Here is an 18,946-nt window from a genome sequence, read left to right as displayed (position 1 = left end):
AGTCTAATAATGTAGTTTTTGAACTTTTCCCTTGTAACCTTAAGTCTCTTGGCTACCAGCTCCCAGCAGCAATATATGACCGTTTCCTCCAGAGTGCTGATAAACTCTCCATATTCCACCATTCACCTCCTCAACCTACCACGTAATACCCCTCCCTCATCTCAGCATCTCAGCCTTTCCACCGTCGCTTATATTTAAGCAGGGAAGAAGTGGCCTCAGTTGCATTACACGGGGCAGACAGCAGAAGGGTATCACTGAGTGACCGCCTTGCCTGGTTATTAAGGGTCATGACATTTTCACACCAGGACAGAGCAGAAGAATAGGAGCCTAAACCATGAGCACCCAGAAAAAACCTAAACCATTCATACTAGCCTGCTGTGTTTAGGTGGAAAAGACCCACATGGGGAACACTATCAGAGCTACGAGAAATAAAGGCCACTGACTAACATTGAAAGCAACATAAATGCAGCTTACGGGCAGCAGCCAGGCCTGTAACCATAAAAATTAAGAATACACGTGAAGTCAACTTGATATAACAGGAATATTTTCTCCAAGATCTCCTCCATCTTCTGAATTCAAAGATGGTAAATTTTGTTTGGCAATATCAAGAGCAAACGCTTGATCACTTTCCTGTTGATTAAATAGTTGGCATTATGCTGTCTGATAAGAAGAGATAATACAGTATTTTGCCAGGCCTTTTAATTTGCACTTTAGTGCAGCCTTAAGTGAATAGCAGTATCAAATGCTGATTAATGTATGTTATGAAGCACTCCCTTGGCTGTTTGTTCCCCTTTACCCCCTCTCTATCCAAACCTTTCAGGTCACTGAGACAGAGCAAGTATTTGGCCGCAGAAGGAAGCCCATTCCTGAGCTGGAGGTCAGCCCACATCTCCTGGTTCTTAATCCAGTGGACCATCCGCCAGGAACTGCCATATCCTTGACCTCCTGCCCACACTCAAGAAAATCAGGAAATGAAGCTGTACATGAAGCACTAGCAGTTGTTACATCAATTATTTTACTAAATAACATGACCTTGAAAATAGAGCCTTCATGATTCAAACACATACCTGATTGTTGATGGTATAGTTAAGAACCTTATACCATTCATTAATAAAGCTGTCATTATCAGATTGAATTAAGAGCTCAGTTCCTTGGCGGGTTTTTAGCTTTAAAGAAATAAAAAACAGGTATCATCAGAATTGTTAAACGCACTGGAATTCAAAAGTGAAATTACCTAAAGCAAATTAAACTTCTACCCAGCATACCTTTTAGATAATATATAGCCACTCAAGAACAACTACCAGCGAAAACAGTAAATAACAGCCTGCCGAAAATTTAAAAGCATATCCCATACAGATATATTAAAACCAGACATTTCTTGCAGGTACTAAGATACATCTACATTTGAGCAGGAATAAATGTAGACAATTCAAAGTTTTTGATTTTAAGTTTAAAGAAAATTTCTTAAGTCATTAAAGTACACATAATTCTGCATTTAAATAAAATAAGTCACCTCAATAACATTCTTTTTGCTGGATTTGTCCTTTGAAGCCCAGTCAATCAATGCCCCTTTGAGATCCACTGTAAATTCTGGCTTAGACTGATTGACACCAAACTTCTGGAAAAAAAGGAACAATGATGACAAACTTAAAAACAAAGAAACTCCTAACAGGTACACAGTCTTGCAATCCTCTAAATATACCATACATTATTTACAGTCTATACAACTTAACCCAAATACAGTACTTTGCCACAAATCACAGGCATGATACCAGGAAAACAAAAGCCACACACAAAACACCCTTTAAAACTGCTCTAAAGCTGCTCTAAAGCCCTTAAAATTCCCTAACTGTAAATGCCAACCAGATTCCAGCAGAGCTTTTTTTCCTATCGCAAATGGTAGAAGTCCATACACTGATTGCAGCTTGATTTTAGTCAAGACAGTCCCAAGCTTTAAACAAAAGTAGCTAATAAGTAACTGAACAAAAAAACCATTCTGTCAGCTAATCAATGGTTGTAAATAAACCCAAAACCAAATAGTAGCTTTGCTAGATAGGGGTCACATTGCTCCTGCACTGAAAAAACACTTCCAGATTTTCGTAATATATATATATATTTTGTGTATATATTTTTTTCCCAACAATGCTTTTCATTTTATTTTACATTTTTCTGTCGTGCTTATATTGCAATACTGGAGCATACCCCAGCAAGCAAACAGAACTCAATTTCACTGTCTAGCTACTAAACAAACAGCAAATAACCGAAGTAATAAAAAAGCATTTAACCCCCAAGTAACCCTTCAAACAATTTGGAGGAAAAACATCAGGGAGCTATGTTTACCTACTACTTTTACATTTATACTAGGTACCACAATTTTTTAAAATAAAGTACTTTTACTAGGGTTTCAACCTACACCACATAGCTTTGAAATATCATTCCTCAAGGAAAACAATTCAGTGACCCGTACAAACAAAAAGCTCTAATTGAGAGTAAAAATAAGTAAAACACAGAACAGCAAAAGCTGTAAGTCGCTTGGTTGTAGCGCAGAATGCAGTTCTAGGGGAAGCTTGTAGCATCTGATCCGTCAGAAAGGTTCTTTTTTATTTCTTTCAAAAGTCTTTGATGTGCGACTGCTGTTCGTGTGACAGCCCTGGGGGACGTAAGCCCCAGGACAAGCTCCGTGCTGCGAACACAAGTTTCCAGCATGTACAACAGCAGCCATATCCAAGGGGAGAAAAAATGGTTCAGAAAACAGAACTAATCTGCTGCTTCTGATTAAATTCCCAGCATGGATGTTAATTAATGCTAATTGTGTTTCAGAAAGGCTGTTTACCACTGGAAAAATCTCCCTGCCTCAAGTCCTAACGGCAATTAAGTGTTGAATGGAAAGTAGCATCTTAACTTCTTTATTTTACCCTTGAAATATCGGAATAGGAGAATACTTCTAATTTACCCAGTGCCAACTAGCACTTGGGAAAAATACCCCAAACCTTCCACTCACTAACTTAATTGTCAGATCCCTCATCCAAGAACATTTCTTATTAATTACAGCAGAGCTTTTGAGAGAGGCCCAGCTCAGCAGCGGAGACCGCAGGAACGGGAACAATCCCCGGGCCATTATGGCTCTTGCAGTTGTGGGCGGCTGTGCAGCACCTGCCTGGTTCAGAGAGATTCACGTAACTGCTTCACATACAACCAAAGCGTCCCAGCCACACATTTCCTGACAGCTTAGATCAATCTTGCTGCGTGTTGGGGGGAAAATAAAAATACAAAATCAATTTTTAGAGTTTGGCACTGAAGAGAGCAGGAGCCGAGTGCCAAAGACCTCTGCAAGATCAAGGGGATAATCTGTTTAAAACACTACCTAGATGATTCTCAGAAGCAGGAGGGATGACCTGCTACAGGTGAAATCGACAAATAACAACAACAACAATAAAATGCAACAGCCACTGCTGTTTTGACACAAAGGAAAGCCCTCCAATACATTACCTTGCTGAACTCCCCACCTGACAGATGGCACTACTACCTCAAACACCTTTGCACTCCCCATCTTTTTGGCCCGACTCCCTTCAGCCTTTCAGAGAAGCACAGAACAAACAAGAAACTAGAAGCTAAATTTCTCAGAGCGGGGAAAAAAAAAGTCTCTCCCTGCTCCTTTACCCAAGCAGTGCCACAGCTGCTACGTGCGATCCAAGGATGGGGAAACCCAGGCAAATAATCCAGCCTCTCTGCAAAGCTCCTCTGATATACCAATACACTATATACTCATGACAAACTTAATTCCTTTATTCAAGGAAATTTTAAGTTTAGCATGCCGGCTCTCCCGTGAGCTTTCCTGTCAAGCTTCTTTTCTGCTCCTTGAGCACATGAAAACGAGATGCCAGCAGCCATTTCCCTCCTTGAAAGCTTCCAGGAGCAAGTCCTGGAGAGGGCTGCTCGGGTGCTCTGCATACAAAGGTTCGCTAAAGGCAATCGAACCCTCCTGAAGCAAGCAGGTTTTGTTGAGAGCAGTAAAAAGAAAACCTTTCCCTTTAGCATCTGCTGCCACCTAGACATAAAGCCTGCTCCCTCAAAACAGACTGCGCTACCAAGTCAGCACTAGTCAGGATAAATTCAGCTCTTACTGAGAAGACACTTTATTCTTACTGGATTTCTCTTTTGATCTGTCTGGGAAGTTTGGAATGGCAGAAAGAGGGAAAGGTCTATACATGGTGCTGCCAGCTGTCCTAGAGTCACTTCGGACAGCTTTCGCTAGGAAAAAAGCATAGTCATGGGATGTGTTCATGCTAGTTATATGTCAGAGAGAACTTCTACTTTTTTGAAATAATAGGTTTGTGGGTTTTTTGCTTTAGACATAGTAGATGCTGTGTAGCACAAGGACTGCCTTAAAAACGTGTGCTACGTCAATAAATAGAAGGCCTTTTCAATCTTTTCAGGAGTTTTCTCCAAGTTCTGGAAGCCTCCACAGGACAAGCCACACAGCCCACATCGTGACATATTCCAGCATTGTTTGGAAATAGAACTGTAGAACTGGATGTTACTTATGGAAAGACTTTGGATGTACAAGTGACACCTGCCATTCTTGTAATTCTGTTTCTGATTAGAGTTGGGTAGAACATTTTAGTTCCAAGTCCTCCTCACCCATGGATGGACTGCAGAAATACAACTGAGGAGACTGATGCTCCTTTGTGACTGGTAAGGGAGCTTCAGAATTTACTGCTTTAACAAAAAAAAAAAAACCAAACAAAAAAGAAAAATATAAAGATATTCCTTATTGTCATAGCAAAATGATGGAAGTTTTTCAAAACCAGACTCTGCCAGGAGTATTTGCATTCCAAATAGTTTTCATGATATTCGTCTGAGCTCCTGTGTAATCAGCTGTGCAATTCTGATGAACTGTGCATATAACATCCTTGGCTATAAACACAGTGGACAAGATTTTGCACCCAGACGAACCTTGCAGAGCACTTATTTCCCTGATGTTTGAGAAGTTTACCCACTTTTGGTTAACCACCACTGTACTTGATACTGAGGACGAGCAGCCATTACAGAAGGTTGACAGATAAATCCTTCTAAGCAGTTACTACTTGCTGTGTTTTATGAAGCCCCATCGATAAAATCTGGCAATAGCTATTACAACTCATTTACACCAAAAGTTGAGACACACCTTCTTCTAACAGTTGAAAAATTAAATTTCTGTGAAAAGACATATTAAAAAATCCCCAGATTTCCTTATAGAAAGAAGCATTTTAAAGAATACCATACTGTGTAAAATTATCTGTTCCAGGCTTCCACATATGTAGCAATGAATTTGACAAAGAAAAAGCAGTTGCATCATTTTTAGCACAAGGTTAATAAGAATAAGCCTACAATTAGCCCTCCTTACAGGAAAAAAAATTAAGGTACCGGACATCAAAACAGTCATTCTGGAAGTATCAGGCACCTTAACTAAACTCAAAACATATAGCGCTCTCTCTCTACTCTTCAGGTAATACAAACCAAGATACCAAAATAGTTTTAAGCACCACCAACACTTGAAAATCCTCAAGTCGTCAAATTATTGAAACATTGCTTTTAATGTCTTCAGCATATGATATTTTTTTTCCAAGAAAGGTTTAGTTTTTGATTCTGGTAATAGTGCTGAGAAAGGGATATTAAAAACCAGTTATGCAACCAGTAAAGCTTGTTTGTATCTTTTAATACTAGTATGGTTATCTAAATTTCTCCTCATCCACCTTGAGCAACCAACAAGCTACCATATTAGCTACCAACACTTTATCAATTTCTGATAAGCAGCACTTCTGTGCTTGGCATCTACACGTCAAAACACGACTAACTACAGACACTTAAATTATATATAAAAGAGTCCTACAAATTTACATCAGCTTTCTGTATGTGGCATATAGCCAGAACATCCTTGAGCTCTTTTTCTTCCAGCTTTTTATGCTTAACATTTACATTTATGGGTATTCCAATTATACCTAGAATTAACCAACAACACGTACATCATTGTATCAAAGGCATCATAGGCATCTTACAAACATCCTAAATTAGTTGTGTTAGAAAGAATTAGACATAAAATATCTGTTAAAAAACTGACCATATCATGCTGTTTATTAGTCAAGATACTAGTGGTAGAAATAGGCAAATTTGGGATTATAATTCTGGCACTGATGAACCAGATACTCTTTCTACTTTGTTCCATTAGAACACTTACAGGATTATTGCAATACACTTGGGTTAATTTGCACCTTGGATGACTTTCAGCAAACAGGATACACAAAGTGTTATATGACGTGACAAAACTTAAACCTTGGAAAAATTCAAATTTACTTTCAAGATTAGTGGCAAATAGCCTTACAGTGACAAGAGGCATGCAACAAGAACACATACAGTGATAGCTGAAACTTGGTCAGAGTTTACATAGGTGACAGCAGGTCGACGACTGAGAGCATTTTTCCAAGAAGAAAGCAGCGAGAGCAAGAGCTCAGGAATTGAGCCCCCTTGGCAAAATGACTTGATGAGAAAAAGGAAGAAAAGTGATGAAGTCACAAAGCAATGCACAGAAAAAAAAGATATGGTTATATCAATCACTAGACGAATTCTAAACAAATATTCTTCTCTTAAGACGAAGAAGAAATGTAATTCTTGTATGTCAAACTGCTAGACTTGACTTCACCTTACTAAAATACTGACACAGATCAAAGTTTGCGAGGTGAGGTAGAATTTAACACCCCACCAAAAAATTCAGAGAGCAAAAAGAGTGTGCGCTGAATATTTAATTCCACATTTACAAAGCCAACTGTGAGTATGCAGATATACAACACAAAGTCTTTGAAAGAGATTCTCCTTTAATATTTCCAGCTTCACTTTATCCTGTTTATACTGTTGACATTTATTTTGCTGACCCTACTCCAACACTTGACAGTACACATACCTGACTGTCGCACAGAAATATTGTTGACTATGATGGTTTTGCTTCACTTAAATTATCAAAAGAAATTATGCCTTTTTTTCCCCCCCACCAAATGACTGCATTTGGAAGGTGTAACACAATTTACACTAGTATTCCTAAGCAATAAGCAGAGTTGTATGATTATTTTTTGTGGATAATTCATTTGGGCACACATTCATTCATAACAGTATCATACATTCATAAACAGTATCTTAGCTTAGCACTGCATGTTTTAATGATATCAACATATAGTTAAAATGGGGGTTTGATCTACAGCTACATGTGGATTAAGAGCATTAGTAGCTGTAATAGAGTTTTTGGAACTTGATTAGTTACTCAGGTGAAATGTTTTACTTTCCAAACATGTATATTTATACCTCATGAAACTAAAGCAGGTTTTGGATGCTTAACTATAAAAGTAAATTGCAGAAGTTATCAGTTTCCATCATTAATATTAGTCTGTTGCAAAAATAATAGTATTCTTTGTGCATTGAGATTAGTATCAAAGCTCACCTCAGCATGGCTAGGAATTTTCCATTTTATGAAGTAGGGTGATCAAATTGAACTTGACTAAACAATAGACTGAATGCTGAAGCGCATGAAGGAAGGTAGGGGAATGAGTTTTAAAGCCTTCCAAAATCCTTCCAGTACTTCCTGCTTCAAAGCTCACCTTTTAAGGTTCTTCAATATTTCTTCAACGTACTTTGTTATAGAAGTTACATTAAAAAAAATTCACAAGTTCTCTTCAATTTCTTATTGGCAATATTTTTCTCACTGATGAATAATGGTAACTTCATTTACCTGGTGCCCCAACATTTACAGGGAAAGTCAGTAACTTTCAGATATATACCTGTTTCTATACCTTTTTCTGTGCTTTGTCTCTGATGCACATCACATTCTCTTCCCCTCCCTACATACGGTGCGGGCAGACCTCCATAGATCACCATGTCCACTTCCTACCAGACAGCATAATTTACCTAATCTCATGCCTTTAATATTTACTCTTTTTCCTTCCCTTCTCTTTTCCTTCTACTTGACCATCTTGTCCAACTTTACTCTTTCTGTTCTTTTCTACCCCAAATGATATTTATCCATCCTCACGCTTTTTTTTTTCCCAACCACCGCTTTTTTTTTCCCAACCACCCCTTCTACAGCAACAGAAAGGGAAAAAAAATGATGTTTACAGCTCTGAAATTAACTCAATGCTTTAGAAAAGAATTATCAATACCAATACACTACTCAAAGAAGCACAGCAGGAGAAAGCGAGCCAAGTAGAAAGATCAGCGAAGCGCAGCAAGATAACATATAACCGTAAGATGCAATTTTGCTGGAATTTGCAGGATAATACACTGGAATAACAAATACTGAATCTGACCTCTCTTTAGGTATTATAGGAGATCCACACAGTTTAACGTCAGACCTCCAAAAGTAGGTAAGCCATAGATAAAGAACCATTATATACCTATATATATATATATACACCTATACCTATTAATGTAGGAATGCAGCTGGATAAATATAGCCAATTTAACTATAGTGCTATTAAACTAGAGACGATATAAAAATTGAATAATCATCATCTTCAGTGTAATGTTTCTCTTTAGGCAGTGTAATATGTCTCTTTAGGTCTTCACCAGACATCAAAATAGATACAAATACTTGTCATGCACTGTGCAGATACAAAAAAAAAATATGGAATCCAAATGATAAAACAACGGTACTACATTATTCAAACAGTCCAATGCAACAAGCCAAGTGTCGGACTATTTTCTTTATTACATGTATCCCATTCAACATTAGCTGGAGTTTAGGAAAAAATATCCAAGAATGGTAAAACAAACAGTTTAGACAAACACATTAGTAAGGAACACAAAAATATTTGGTCAGAAGCAAAAAACTTCAAACTTACAGGGCACCTGAATACCTCTTTATTAGTTTCTTACTTATGAAATATAAAAAATTTTCAGAAATATAAGAAAGTACTACTTGTTTTTTTCTCATTCTCCACCATAATTGTTACATTAAACTCTTTTCCTGCTCACTTACACACACTTATTTTTTCTAAATTATGCATGCATATTGGTATTTAAGCCCTACCAATAAGAGGGCTTTAATTTATTGTGCTTTACGTGATTAACAGTTAAATGAGGATGAGGGTTGTTTTTGAGCTTACCCAGCCAGTTCCACTTCCTTGGGTTTTAGTGAACAGCAGTGATGAACCTTGTAACACTGCCCATGATGACATCCAATTCTTTCTGTAAATATTTGTAAACAAACATAAGATAAATTATCTTTGAAAGCAGACATTTAAACTGTTGATCATTGTTGCCCAGCTGACACGTATGTTAATATACTTAACCATATATATGGTCATTAGTGCCATCAGTAAGTCTTAATTGCTATCATATTTGTAGAAGGGACCATATGTTAACAGTCCCAGCCTGACCATCAAAGTCTAAATCAAACAAAGCTAATTAGTAGTGGAAGCAGTTCACCAGGAGAAACACCATACAATTACAATTTCAAAGGGGCTAATCTGGAACACTCAGCCTACAGTGTATTTAGCAGATTATGCCAAAGTACTGCATAATTCTGAAATTGATTGATCATATCTAACTGGGCTGCAAGTGTCTCACGTTTATGTAATAAGCTCATTTACACTGGCAATAAGATACTTGCTACACAACTAAAAAATGCAGAAAAAGAACAAATGAGTTGTTCCAGCTGTCTATTTGACTTGATGCATGAGTACCTGTCCTCCTGAGATTAAAAAAATAAAAATTTTGACAAGCCCTGACAATCTATTCCCATTGCCCAAACATGAATTGTTATTCAACAGCTCTCAAAGTGACAGGATGGCCATGTTGCATCTTTCTGTATAGCTGCCCAGTAGTGCAGAGCAATGATTCCAACAGATGCAATGTAAGAGGTGAGAGTATACTGTACCAGTAGCAGCTTACAAGAAGCCATTGTCCACCCTCTCCTACCAAGCTCTTAGGAGCAGCTCTGAGGACCCAAACTGGGGGTCAGATTGCTGCCCAGATGCACTGGACTAGGTCAGGGTGGCTCTGGAAGATCAGGTGGGTGCTGATAATTTAATCCTCAAGAAAAGTGTGCTTCACGTACCAAAGGTCTGGGAAACACTGACTTAGATAACACAGTATTAGACCTAAAAGATTAAATTAAAAAAATTAAAAGTAAAAAAAGTAAAAATTAAACCTAAATTAAATCTGAGGATGTGCCACACTTACGCAGTGTTTAACACTGATTCCTTGCAAAACACCAGAAATATAAGTTAGAGAGCATTACTTGATTATACATTATGATTTAGAGTGTAAATGGCCTGCCTGTGAGGCAAAGAAAGGAAGTTAGAAATTAGGTCATTCATCACCTACAAAGACACCAACGTTGGGCAATACATTCTGCTTCAAATGCTTCACTAGCAGAGCGAAGGAAGAATAAGGGACCACATGACATGTATGCTCCTTGGAAATTAGAGGAGACGAAGTGGAAGTCTGAAAGCCCCTCTTACAACTGATTCTATCCAAGGAACAAGACAGGCTATAACCTATACAGATTTTCTCTCAAATAAATCAATCAATCCCATTTTAAAAAGCTGTCTCTCATCAGTACACTGTCATGAAATCACTGCCCTGTGTGGAGCCCTGGCATACATGAGTCTCTGGCTCTCTGAAGTCCATTATCTTTAGCTCACTGGGAGAAACACATACTTTGGGATAAGGAAACACTGTGTCCTATAGGAAAAACTCTGAAGCAAATTCAGACAAAAAGTAAGAATGCTATCCTAATATAAAAGTCAGATGGCCTATACAAACCCTTATGCACATGTACTTCAATAAGTCCAAGACTTACCGAACTTTCTTCCCATTTTCTGTAATTTTTGTCACATTCAATAACCCGTACTTCTCTTGACCCTGTAAGATTGAGTAAGACATAACAAATATAAAAGAAAATGTGCTTCTATTGCCATCACAGCACTGAATGCAGTCCCCCAAATAATTTCTGGCGATGAGCCATCTTTGCCCATGTTATAACTTCAAGAAACTGTCTTAAGTATATTTAAATATGCAGAGATCAGCAAAATCAAAATTCTTCTGCGAAAGTACTCGTTAGCATTCAGAGGGTAAAAAGCTTTCCTTCTTCAAGGCCTAGGTTCTTTGGACAAGCCAAACTAAACAGTGGAAATTTTAAAGGTAAATTTATAATTATTTGTGTAATAGCACATTTGTGTTTGTATCTCTTACTAAAAAAAGGAGACAGCTGACAAACAAACAGCCTAAATTCTCTGACAAAATTCTTCCAAGTTATTTTAACATAATTGCATATTTTAAATAAAACATGGCTGAAATGCATAAAAATATTAACATATTCATTTCAAAAACAGATGAGTGAAACATTTCTTTGATGTCCTATTTTTTCCTACCCCCGAGCAAAACATTAGAATTTTAAACTACTTAGTTATGTCTTGTTGATGAAAATCATTTATATTGGTATGCCTCTGTACAAATTTGAAGATCAGTCAGTGAACAGTGGAAAAAGAACATCGGTGAACAAGAAGGGTGTTTGCAAGTTTCAAATATTTGGAGTGAATATTTCTAGTTTCTATAAAAAAAAAGGTATAAAAAATGTTTGAGAAAATATTCTAGAATAAAAAGGAAAACCATTGATTTATACCATTTGTGACTCTGAAGATGAGGTAACAAATTCTATCATTTTCTCTCCTCACCCCAGCCTTGTCCTACTAGTGAATGGTTCTAAAGGAATGTTAAATTATTTTTTTAATCAATTCCTTTTCAGAAACAGCTTATAAGAGTTCCTAATTTAAGAACTAAGCTATTAGTTGCAACAATAAACTAGGGAAGGCATCCAAATTAGTTTTAGTATAACAAAAATGTCTTCAACTCTAGGTCCAATGAAAACAGAAGATATATCCTCTTCAGCATTCTCCTCTAAATCTCAAATTTAAGTGGACCATAACTGCAGAATACAATATCAAAGAGAAATTTGTTGCTGGAATACTGTGATGACACTCTTACCAAAGACATAGATCTGTTTTTCACGAACCTTAAAAATTTTACCTACATGTTTCAAGCACAGCACACAAAATACAAAAAAGACATGTTTTTAAGGATAACAGTGTTTAGCTGGTGGTTCAGATGTTATTTCAGTCCAATAGTAACTGCTACTCTTACTCTAACAAACATCTCCATTGGGCTGGAATGCTCTCCCAAGCCAGTGATAGACACATTATTTTCCAAAACTGATACTTTCATAGCAGAAATGAGTCACTTTCCTCACCCACCCTCCAAAACCAAACAAAAAAAGTAGCTCATTCTTTAGATCACTGTGATCCATGCAGACCACCACTAAGAGCCCTACGCATTGCACCCTTCCAACAAACCTTTGGCTTTAGTAAGTGGAATGGGCTGTCGCCATCTTTCACAGTGACTGAGCAACTCATGCCCACTTTCTCAAATAAATTATGGTTTTAATAAACTACTCATGGGGGAAACAATGGGAATGCTCCAAAGAAGAATTATTCAGAAAAAGTATCATAATGCCCTACTTAGCAGCAACACTAGGGGGTAGTACTGGGAAAATTAATGTAATCGGGGAAAAGGAAGTGGAAAGCAAGTTAAGAATCAGAATACACAAAAATTCACCAGCTTTCTTTGTAATATTTAAATCCCATGGGACAGCTAAAGAAAATGCAGATTATTTTTTTCTGTTATCTAAAGCAGCAGCGAGTTCTACAGAATACAAGTTTAATAATTCAAGGTCTGAAGGTCTGAGCCATATTTAAAGAAATGAGAATACATGCAGCAATAATTGCTTGAATGTAAGGCTATCAACTACGCTTGCTTAATAAAGAATGTTTATTTTATTGTGGAAAACTGAAGTGTTGTAAGAATGGATTAGCGTGAATAAGCCAGAGAACCATTCCCCTGTGTGCAGAGTAAGAATCAAACAGGAGAAGTTGTACCTTTAATGCCCTGAACTACGTACTAAAGGGCTACTAAAATCGATCAAGGCACATATTACAATGCTACTGTAGTACAGTTCCAAAATTACAAAAAGGATAAAAACTTCATTTAATTATTTCACACTGTTTAAAAAGCAATGGTCACATTTAAAATAAAAACTGAAGCAAAAAATCTGTTAAACATTCATAACGAGCTTAACAAGTTTAAGTTTTCCTCCCAGTAGTTATTCTAAATCAAAAAGACTTAGCTTATTTATGCCAGGTCCTTTTCAAGGAGACTAAAACACAAGTAAAAAATAAAGATATCAAATACTACAAACTATTACTGACTACTGACAGTGAGAGATTGTGGGCAGAGGAGTTTGTTTCTGCTTTTACCTTTCAAGTTGCTAGGTGAGGAGATATGACTGTTGGAAGATGTAAAATGAGTTCTACATAATTTGACATGACTTTATTCCACAGTGATTTTTTAACTTAATCTCCTATCACTAAGCTGTATTTAAACCAAAGATATTTACATATTTTCTGAAAGCACAGTTGGATGCAATGCATTCCTTTTAAAATGTAAAGCCTTCAAATAGTTTTATCCCGTTATTTTTCTTGATAACAAGCAGGCTTACCCTCAATTCTCTAATCATGAATAGCCCAGTTTCTACAACATCTACTTATCTATTTAAACACTTTGCATACTGACTGTGGCTTGATGCTTTGGTGAAGAAGGAGAGGACTCATTTTCAGGAAAACTGGCCTTAGAAGCAGTTGATGATTCCTACAAAATTCAAATAGGCAACATAAGTTATTATCTTTCTTAGAGTTCTTTTTATTTTTTGTTATCCCTAACCTATTTATACACACTCACACGTTACAAAAAATGTACTGGTTTTAAGCTTTTGTGATATTCTCAGATAGTTATATTATAAATCTGCTTATTAAACAATGCTTTTAAGATTTACAGAGAACACTCAAACTGGGTTAATTAGCATACATCCATTTGAAAAAAAAGTCAATACCTGTTGTATCAGCTTACAGCAAAGCTTCCATGAGTATCAATGGGCAGACTTTTTGTATGACATTGCTAGCAAATTATGAAGCATATTTATAATACTAACTTATTACAGGGCACCATAAAATAAATACTAAGATTTTAAAGAACAGATTATGTTTCTGTGTGGTTAGTAAATATAAGATTAGTATGTAAAATTGTTGTAGACGTAGAAAAGCATATACCAGCTCTTTTAATTTTTCTGAGTCACGATCATTAATTTCGTTATAATCAAGCACAGAAAATTTCTAGAGACTCAGTTTTTGTTTTAAACTAGATGCTAACTACAGACCAAATGAAAGTACTAAATCTCTGAAAACTAGAAAAATTGCCTGTCTGGAACAAAAAAGATACGTGCATTTCTTCTGAAGTAATGATTGCTTTGCACAAATATACTGCTTGAAAACCTGGGAAAGAATTTCAAACAGAAGAAAAACATCACTTGTCCTCGGTTACTGTTAACACATTTCTCCCCCTCCCTATCTTTAATTCCCTTGATAGCTCTCCCAAATTCAGTTTGCTTTTCCAGCATTACATAACACTCTGTACACCCGTGCTTTAAAATCCACTTGTAAGTCTACCTACAGAAGTGGCCCACTAGTTCTTTTAGCAGCATAATAACAGAGAACATTAGCAATCCTAAAAACAGCCTATGTGTTCCATATTTTCTGATGTCTGCAGGGGAAAAAAAATAATGTTCAACTTAAGGAAATCAACATTGTCCCTCCCAGGAAGGTATTTTTTCCTCTGCTTACCAATTTTTTTAGATGATGGCTATAAACAGGTACGTGCCACAGCCATTAAGCAATTAACAAGTACATCTGATATCAAATTCTGTCAGCCATGGCAACCCATACTTCCACTATGACACATTTCAAGCACTCTTTTGACTGGTTTCTTTTCATAGAATTGTGTCGTTTTTCCAGGAGAAAAAAAAAAAAAAAAAAAAAAAAGGAAAATAAAAAGAAAATAGCTTCCCTAGGAGTCAACTAAAAAGCTAACTTGGGGTTGATGTGCCTATCCAGCCAGATAGCAGTTTTTTTTCTTTGTTTCATTCTGAATTTGAGACAGCCTTCATACACTAAGCAACTCTGGAACAAGAAATCCAGTATTTATGGTCATGAACTATTCCCTTTCCACATACTAATTTAAAGCAGAATATATAACAGTGTGCCTGCCGGTGGTAATAAAATAGGTGCATCAATGCACTAAAAATTTTTTTTCTTTCCACAAAACACTAGTTTATTGCTCCACTACACATTTTTAATTTTCTCAAAGCATTAACATTGTGCTCTATATGAACTATACCATCTCCTTACCATTAAAAAATGCATGCTGCTTCCATGTTTGGAAGCTATTAAAGGAAATTTAAGCTACTGACTTAGACTTTAGAAATGTGGCTCATATATACACTTTCTTTTGGTTATTACACTAGGTATTTGTACACTTTCACGTTTGCTTCACCAGGTTTAAGGTCTTGGTATTTGAACATTGGATCTTGAAGAAAAGTAAACAACTCCACTTATTCAATATTTTACAAGAGCTTTTTCATTTAGTGCAGTACTACATAAAGGTCGTTCCAAACCAAAAATGTATCTTTATGCCAAAAAATTAAAAGGGAAGTCATCCTTTAAAAGCGAGGCCAAAACTTTAAGCTATCTCCAACAGAATCGTTCATACCTGTGAAGCGTAAACTGCACAGGAGGCTACAAGTGTCCACTCAGCTTTGATTGATCAGGACTCCACCTAGGCTGTCTCTCATGCAGTGCCACGCCACGCTCGGTACAGAAGGACGGGTACAGAGGTGGAGGGAGGGGAAAGGAGCAGTAGGGGGACCTCAGATCGCTCGAGCTAAACTAACGCGCGCAGGTGCAAAGTCTCCAGCCAAGCACAGTCCGCTGCCTCCTCAGCACCACACATGATATATTCTAAACTGACAGCTCAAAAGCTTAAGATCAAATCCAATAAATCCTATTCTGAGGAACTAAGTCAACTCATGACAACCCACTCTCCTATGCTCCATTTCAACACGGAAAGCCATTAAAACATACTGGAAACAACAGGTTGAACAAGTTAACATTCTGCGAAGCAGATCCATTTTAATTACAACTACTGTATTTTGCCCATTTGTCTTTGACACCTGCAATTACACAGGCCCGCTTATATGCTTTTCTCCATACTCCCAAATCTAGTCATTTAATTAATCCCCCATAGAAAAGGGGAGCTTACAATGCCGTTTCCTGGTATCTCATTCTGAGCAGTCTGGTGCTAGGATTTCAGCATTACAAAGTATTTCCGTTTCCATGAATCTTGGGATGGGCTGCTGCGAAGTTACAGAAACCAGCAAGTCACCACCCTACAACACCCGTTTCAGTTCCTCCCTGCTCAGCTCACATCGGCTCTCCTCACCCACGAGCAGAAGGTCCCGCACAAGCCGTAACGGCTGGGACAAAAATCAAACCGGAGGGAGAGCAAGGGAGAGTCTCTGTCTCCTTGTTGGCGTGAACAGCATCTGTGACTGTACAGCCCAAAACAGACTATCAAGAACATGCCCTAAGAAAATTTCAATTCTATGAATATTTCAATTGTTCACCTGCAGTCTTTCAAGCGTATTCCTACCTGGTGTCTCCTACAATTAAGACATTCAGGTGTGAAATATCACTATACCTTACCTGAGAACCTCACACACATCCATAATTCTTGAATTCAAACCTTAATTACATTCCATAGCCTTAACTGAATTGGGAGATTCCCAATTATAAGTAAAATGGCTGTACACACCAAACCCTGAACTAACACTAGTTAAAATACTTCAAGGACAACAAGAAAAGAGCTACTACTCACAAAGTAATGGTAGTAAAGTTATTGAACGGCCTTTGGTTTTGCTGAATGTTATACACAATCATACAACAGAACATAAGAAAAAAGAGATTTCAGAAATTCATGCATACTGATTTTTTTGTTAGATTAAATACTTCACAGATCAGAAACAGCTGGTACTCCAGAATGCTGTTTAACTTGCTCCTACCTTATCGTTGGTGTCCAATACAATTGTGCTGTGCCTCCATTTTGTTAAAACTATTGGTTCTTGTAGCCTCCTGTCCAGACTCCTACTCTTTATTATATCTCTCTGCTGCTGTGGTGAAGCATTATACTAAAGAAGAGAAAAATCAAACTGTAAGTAGAATCTAATCCATGCAAACAAGACTTGGACATGTCACCACTCGCACACCTTAGCAGTGCAAACTTTCAGATTCCTCATGTCACCCAAGGGTGTGAAAATAGCCTTGGTTTTATTTTGCATTTAGTTTTCAGAACTGTCCTTTCTGCTGTAGTCCCCTCCGAGGCAGTAACTAAGACTGGCCTGTTGCGATAATACTCTCCATTGGCAGACAGATGTTTGATTCCTTGTGCAACAGTTTACTGCTGGTTTTGCCACCAACCAGCATATTGAGAACCACAAAGGAATTAGAATAAATACAAGATTTAAACTGACAGTACGATGCTACCTGTCCAGCTCTTGTGTAAGCAAAGGAAGACCCTGTTATCCTCCAGTAAGGCATTTTTAGATTAAGAGTTATGATTGCCTGGATACAACCCCCTTTGACCCAGAGGTTTAGGATGCCTAGGAGAGGAAACACAGGGGTTAGGACTTGCTTTTTCAAAATAATCACATCAAATTAATTATAAAAGGATTTGCTGGTGTGGAACATACATAAGTACAGCAAATAAATATTTAGCAGAAAATAATTTTAAGACTCAGCAGAGCTGTAATAGCCAAGGAGAGAATGGATTTATCACAACATAGGTTTTCTAAAAACTCAAGAGCGTCCAAAGATGCACAGCCTGAGAAAAATGTGAAGGCCATGAGAAAGACCCAGCATTTAATTAGATCTCAGCATTGCTGCATACTTATCAGTAGCATTGCTATTTTAAGTCATCAGCAGCACTGAGGTAGCATTATAAAGAACTATAAAAATATTTCAAACAAAGTTTAATACTGAAAACATAAACAAGAAAAGACATCAATGTGTTTTTTTTTTTAAAAAGTCAATAGAAATAATGAGATTTTTAGTAAGTGTCAGAAGACTAAAATCTGCATACAGGAAGAAACACAAAGCAGCATTTGTAGAATCATGTAAAGTACTAAATCCACTGGGTATGAAGTAACAAAGGAAAACCAAGTGCCCTTTTTATTGAAAAAGGCTAAAGTAATCATCTTTGCAAGCACACTGAATTGTATAGTTTTGCTACCGATTCCTTCTGTAAGCTTGAAGCCTCAGGTCTTCAAAGACAGAATAATCTATACCTACGCATACCAACAAAGCATAGCAAGATTTAACCTAAATAACATAAGTGCTAAGTTTGAGCTAAATTGTACAACGCAGTTACATTTATTGCCCAAATAAAGAACCAGCATTACTAGTCCCATGGCAGACACTATGTTTGCATTAGCTTTGTATTTTACTATGAATAGAGTTCATGCTCCAGTAAGCCAATAGATGCTTAAAAGGTAAATTATAACTTGTGTGTTTCGTTAAATTATTTCAATATGTACAACAGTAGTAAAATACTCCCAAGTAAACGGATCTTGCAGTACTGAAAATAAAATTTGGTAGTTCATGTACAGACAGAAATGAATTAGTTGTCACTGTAGAGATTCACTTCTGAGATTGCACTGACTTTGTATTGGGTTCAGCACATTTACATTCACACAACAACTATCTCCTTACAATGGTGAGGTTTAAGCAACTCTCAGTTTGTCCCCTTGTTAAATCAAAGCTGAACCATCATTCATGCTGCAGGGAATCTAATACCAGCTTACGGTCTTGTTATGGAAGTATCCACTCAGCAGATGCTCCTACAACTCAAACTGTGTCTGCAAGCTAAGCAATATGCAGCAAAAGTGCCCATATTACAACCAAAATCTAAACAATTTTCAATT

General features: G+C 37.1%; 1 protein-coding gene across 2 annotated transcripts in view; it reads right to left on the bottom strand.

The window, feature by feature from the left end:
• ARHGAP12 (Rho GTPase activating protein 12) overlaps positions 1-18,946 on the bottom strand; it is an 82,863-nt gene that overhangs the window by 12,252 nt on the left and 51,665 nt on the right. The window contains exons 5-11 of one of the 2 annotated variants that reach the window (XM_082498928.1): positions 17,030-17,155; positions 13,654-13,728; positions 10,829-10,890; positions 9,129-9,210; positions 6,394-6,516; positions 1,514-1,618; positions 1,068-1,166 (exon numbers count right to left, since the gene is read on the bottom strand). In XM_082498928.1, the coding sequence (XP_082355054.1) occupies positions 1,068-1,166; positions 1,514-1,618; positions 6,394-6,516; positions 9,129-9,210; positions 10,829-10,890; positions 13,654-13,728; positions 17,030-17,155 (672 nt within the window). The remainder of the gene's footprint in view (positions 1-1,067; positions 1,167-1,513; positions 1,619-6,393; positions 6,517-9,128; positions 9,211-10,828; positions 10,891-13,653; positions 13,729-17,029; positions 17,156-18,946) is intronic. The other variant, XM_082498927.1, reaches the window with a different exon arrangement.

This window comes from Vanellus vanellus (genome assembly GCF_965231255.1).
Source record: "Vanellus vanellus genome assembly, chromosome: 2".
NCBI classification, from domain to species: domain Eukaryota; kingdom Metazoa; phylum Chordata; class Aves; order Charadriiformes; family Charadriidae; genus Vanellus; species Vanellus vanellus.
The sequence above is the reverse complement of the archived record's forward strand: the minus strand, read 5'-3'. Positions and strand labels throughout refer to the sequence as shown.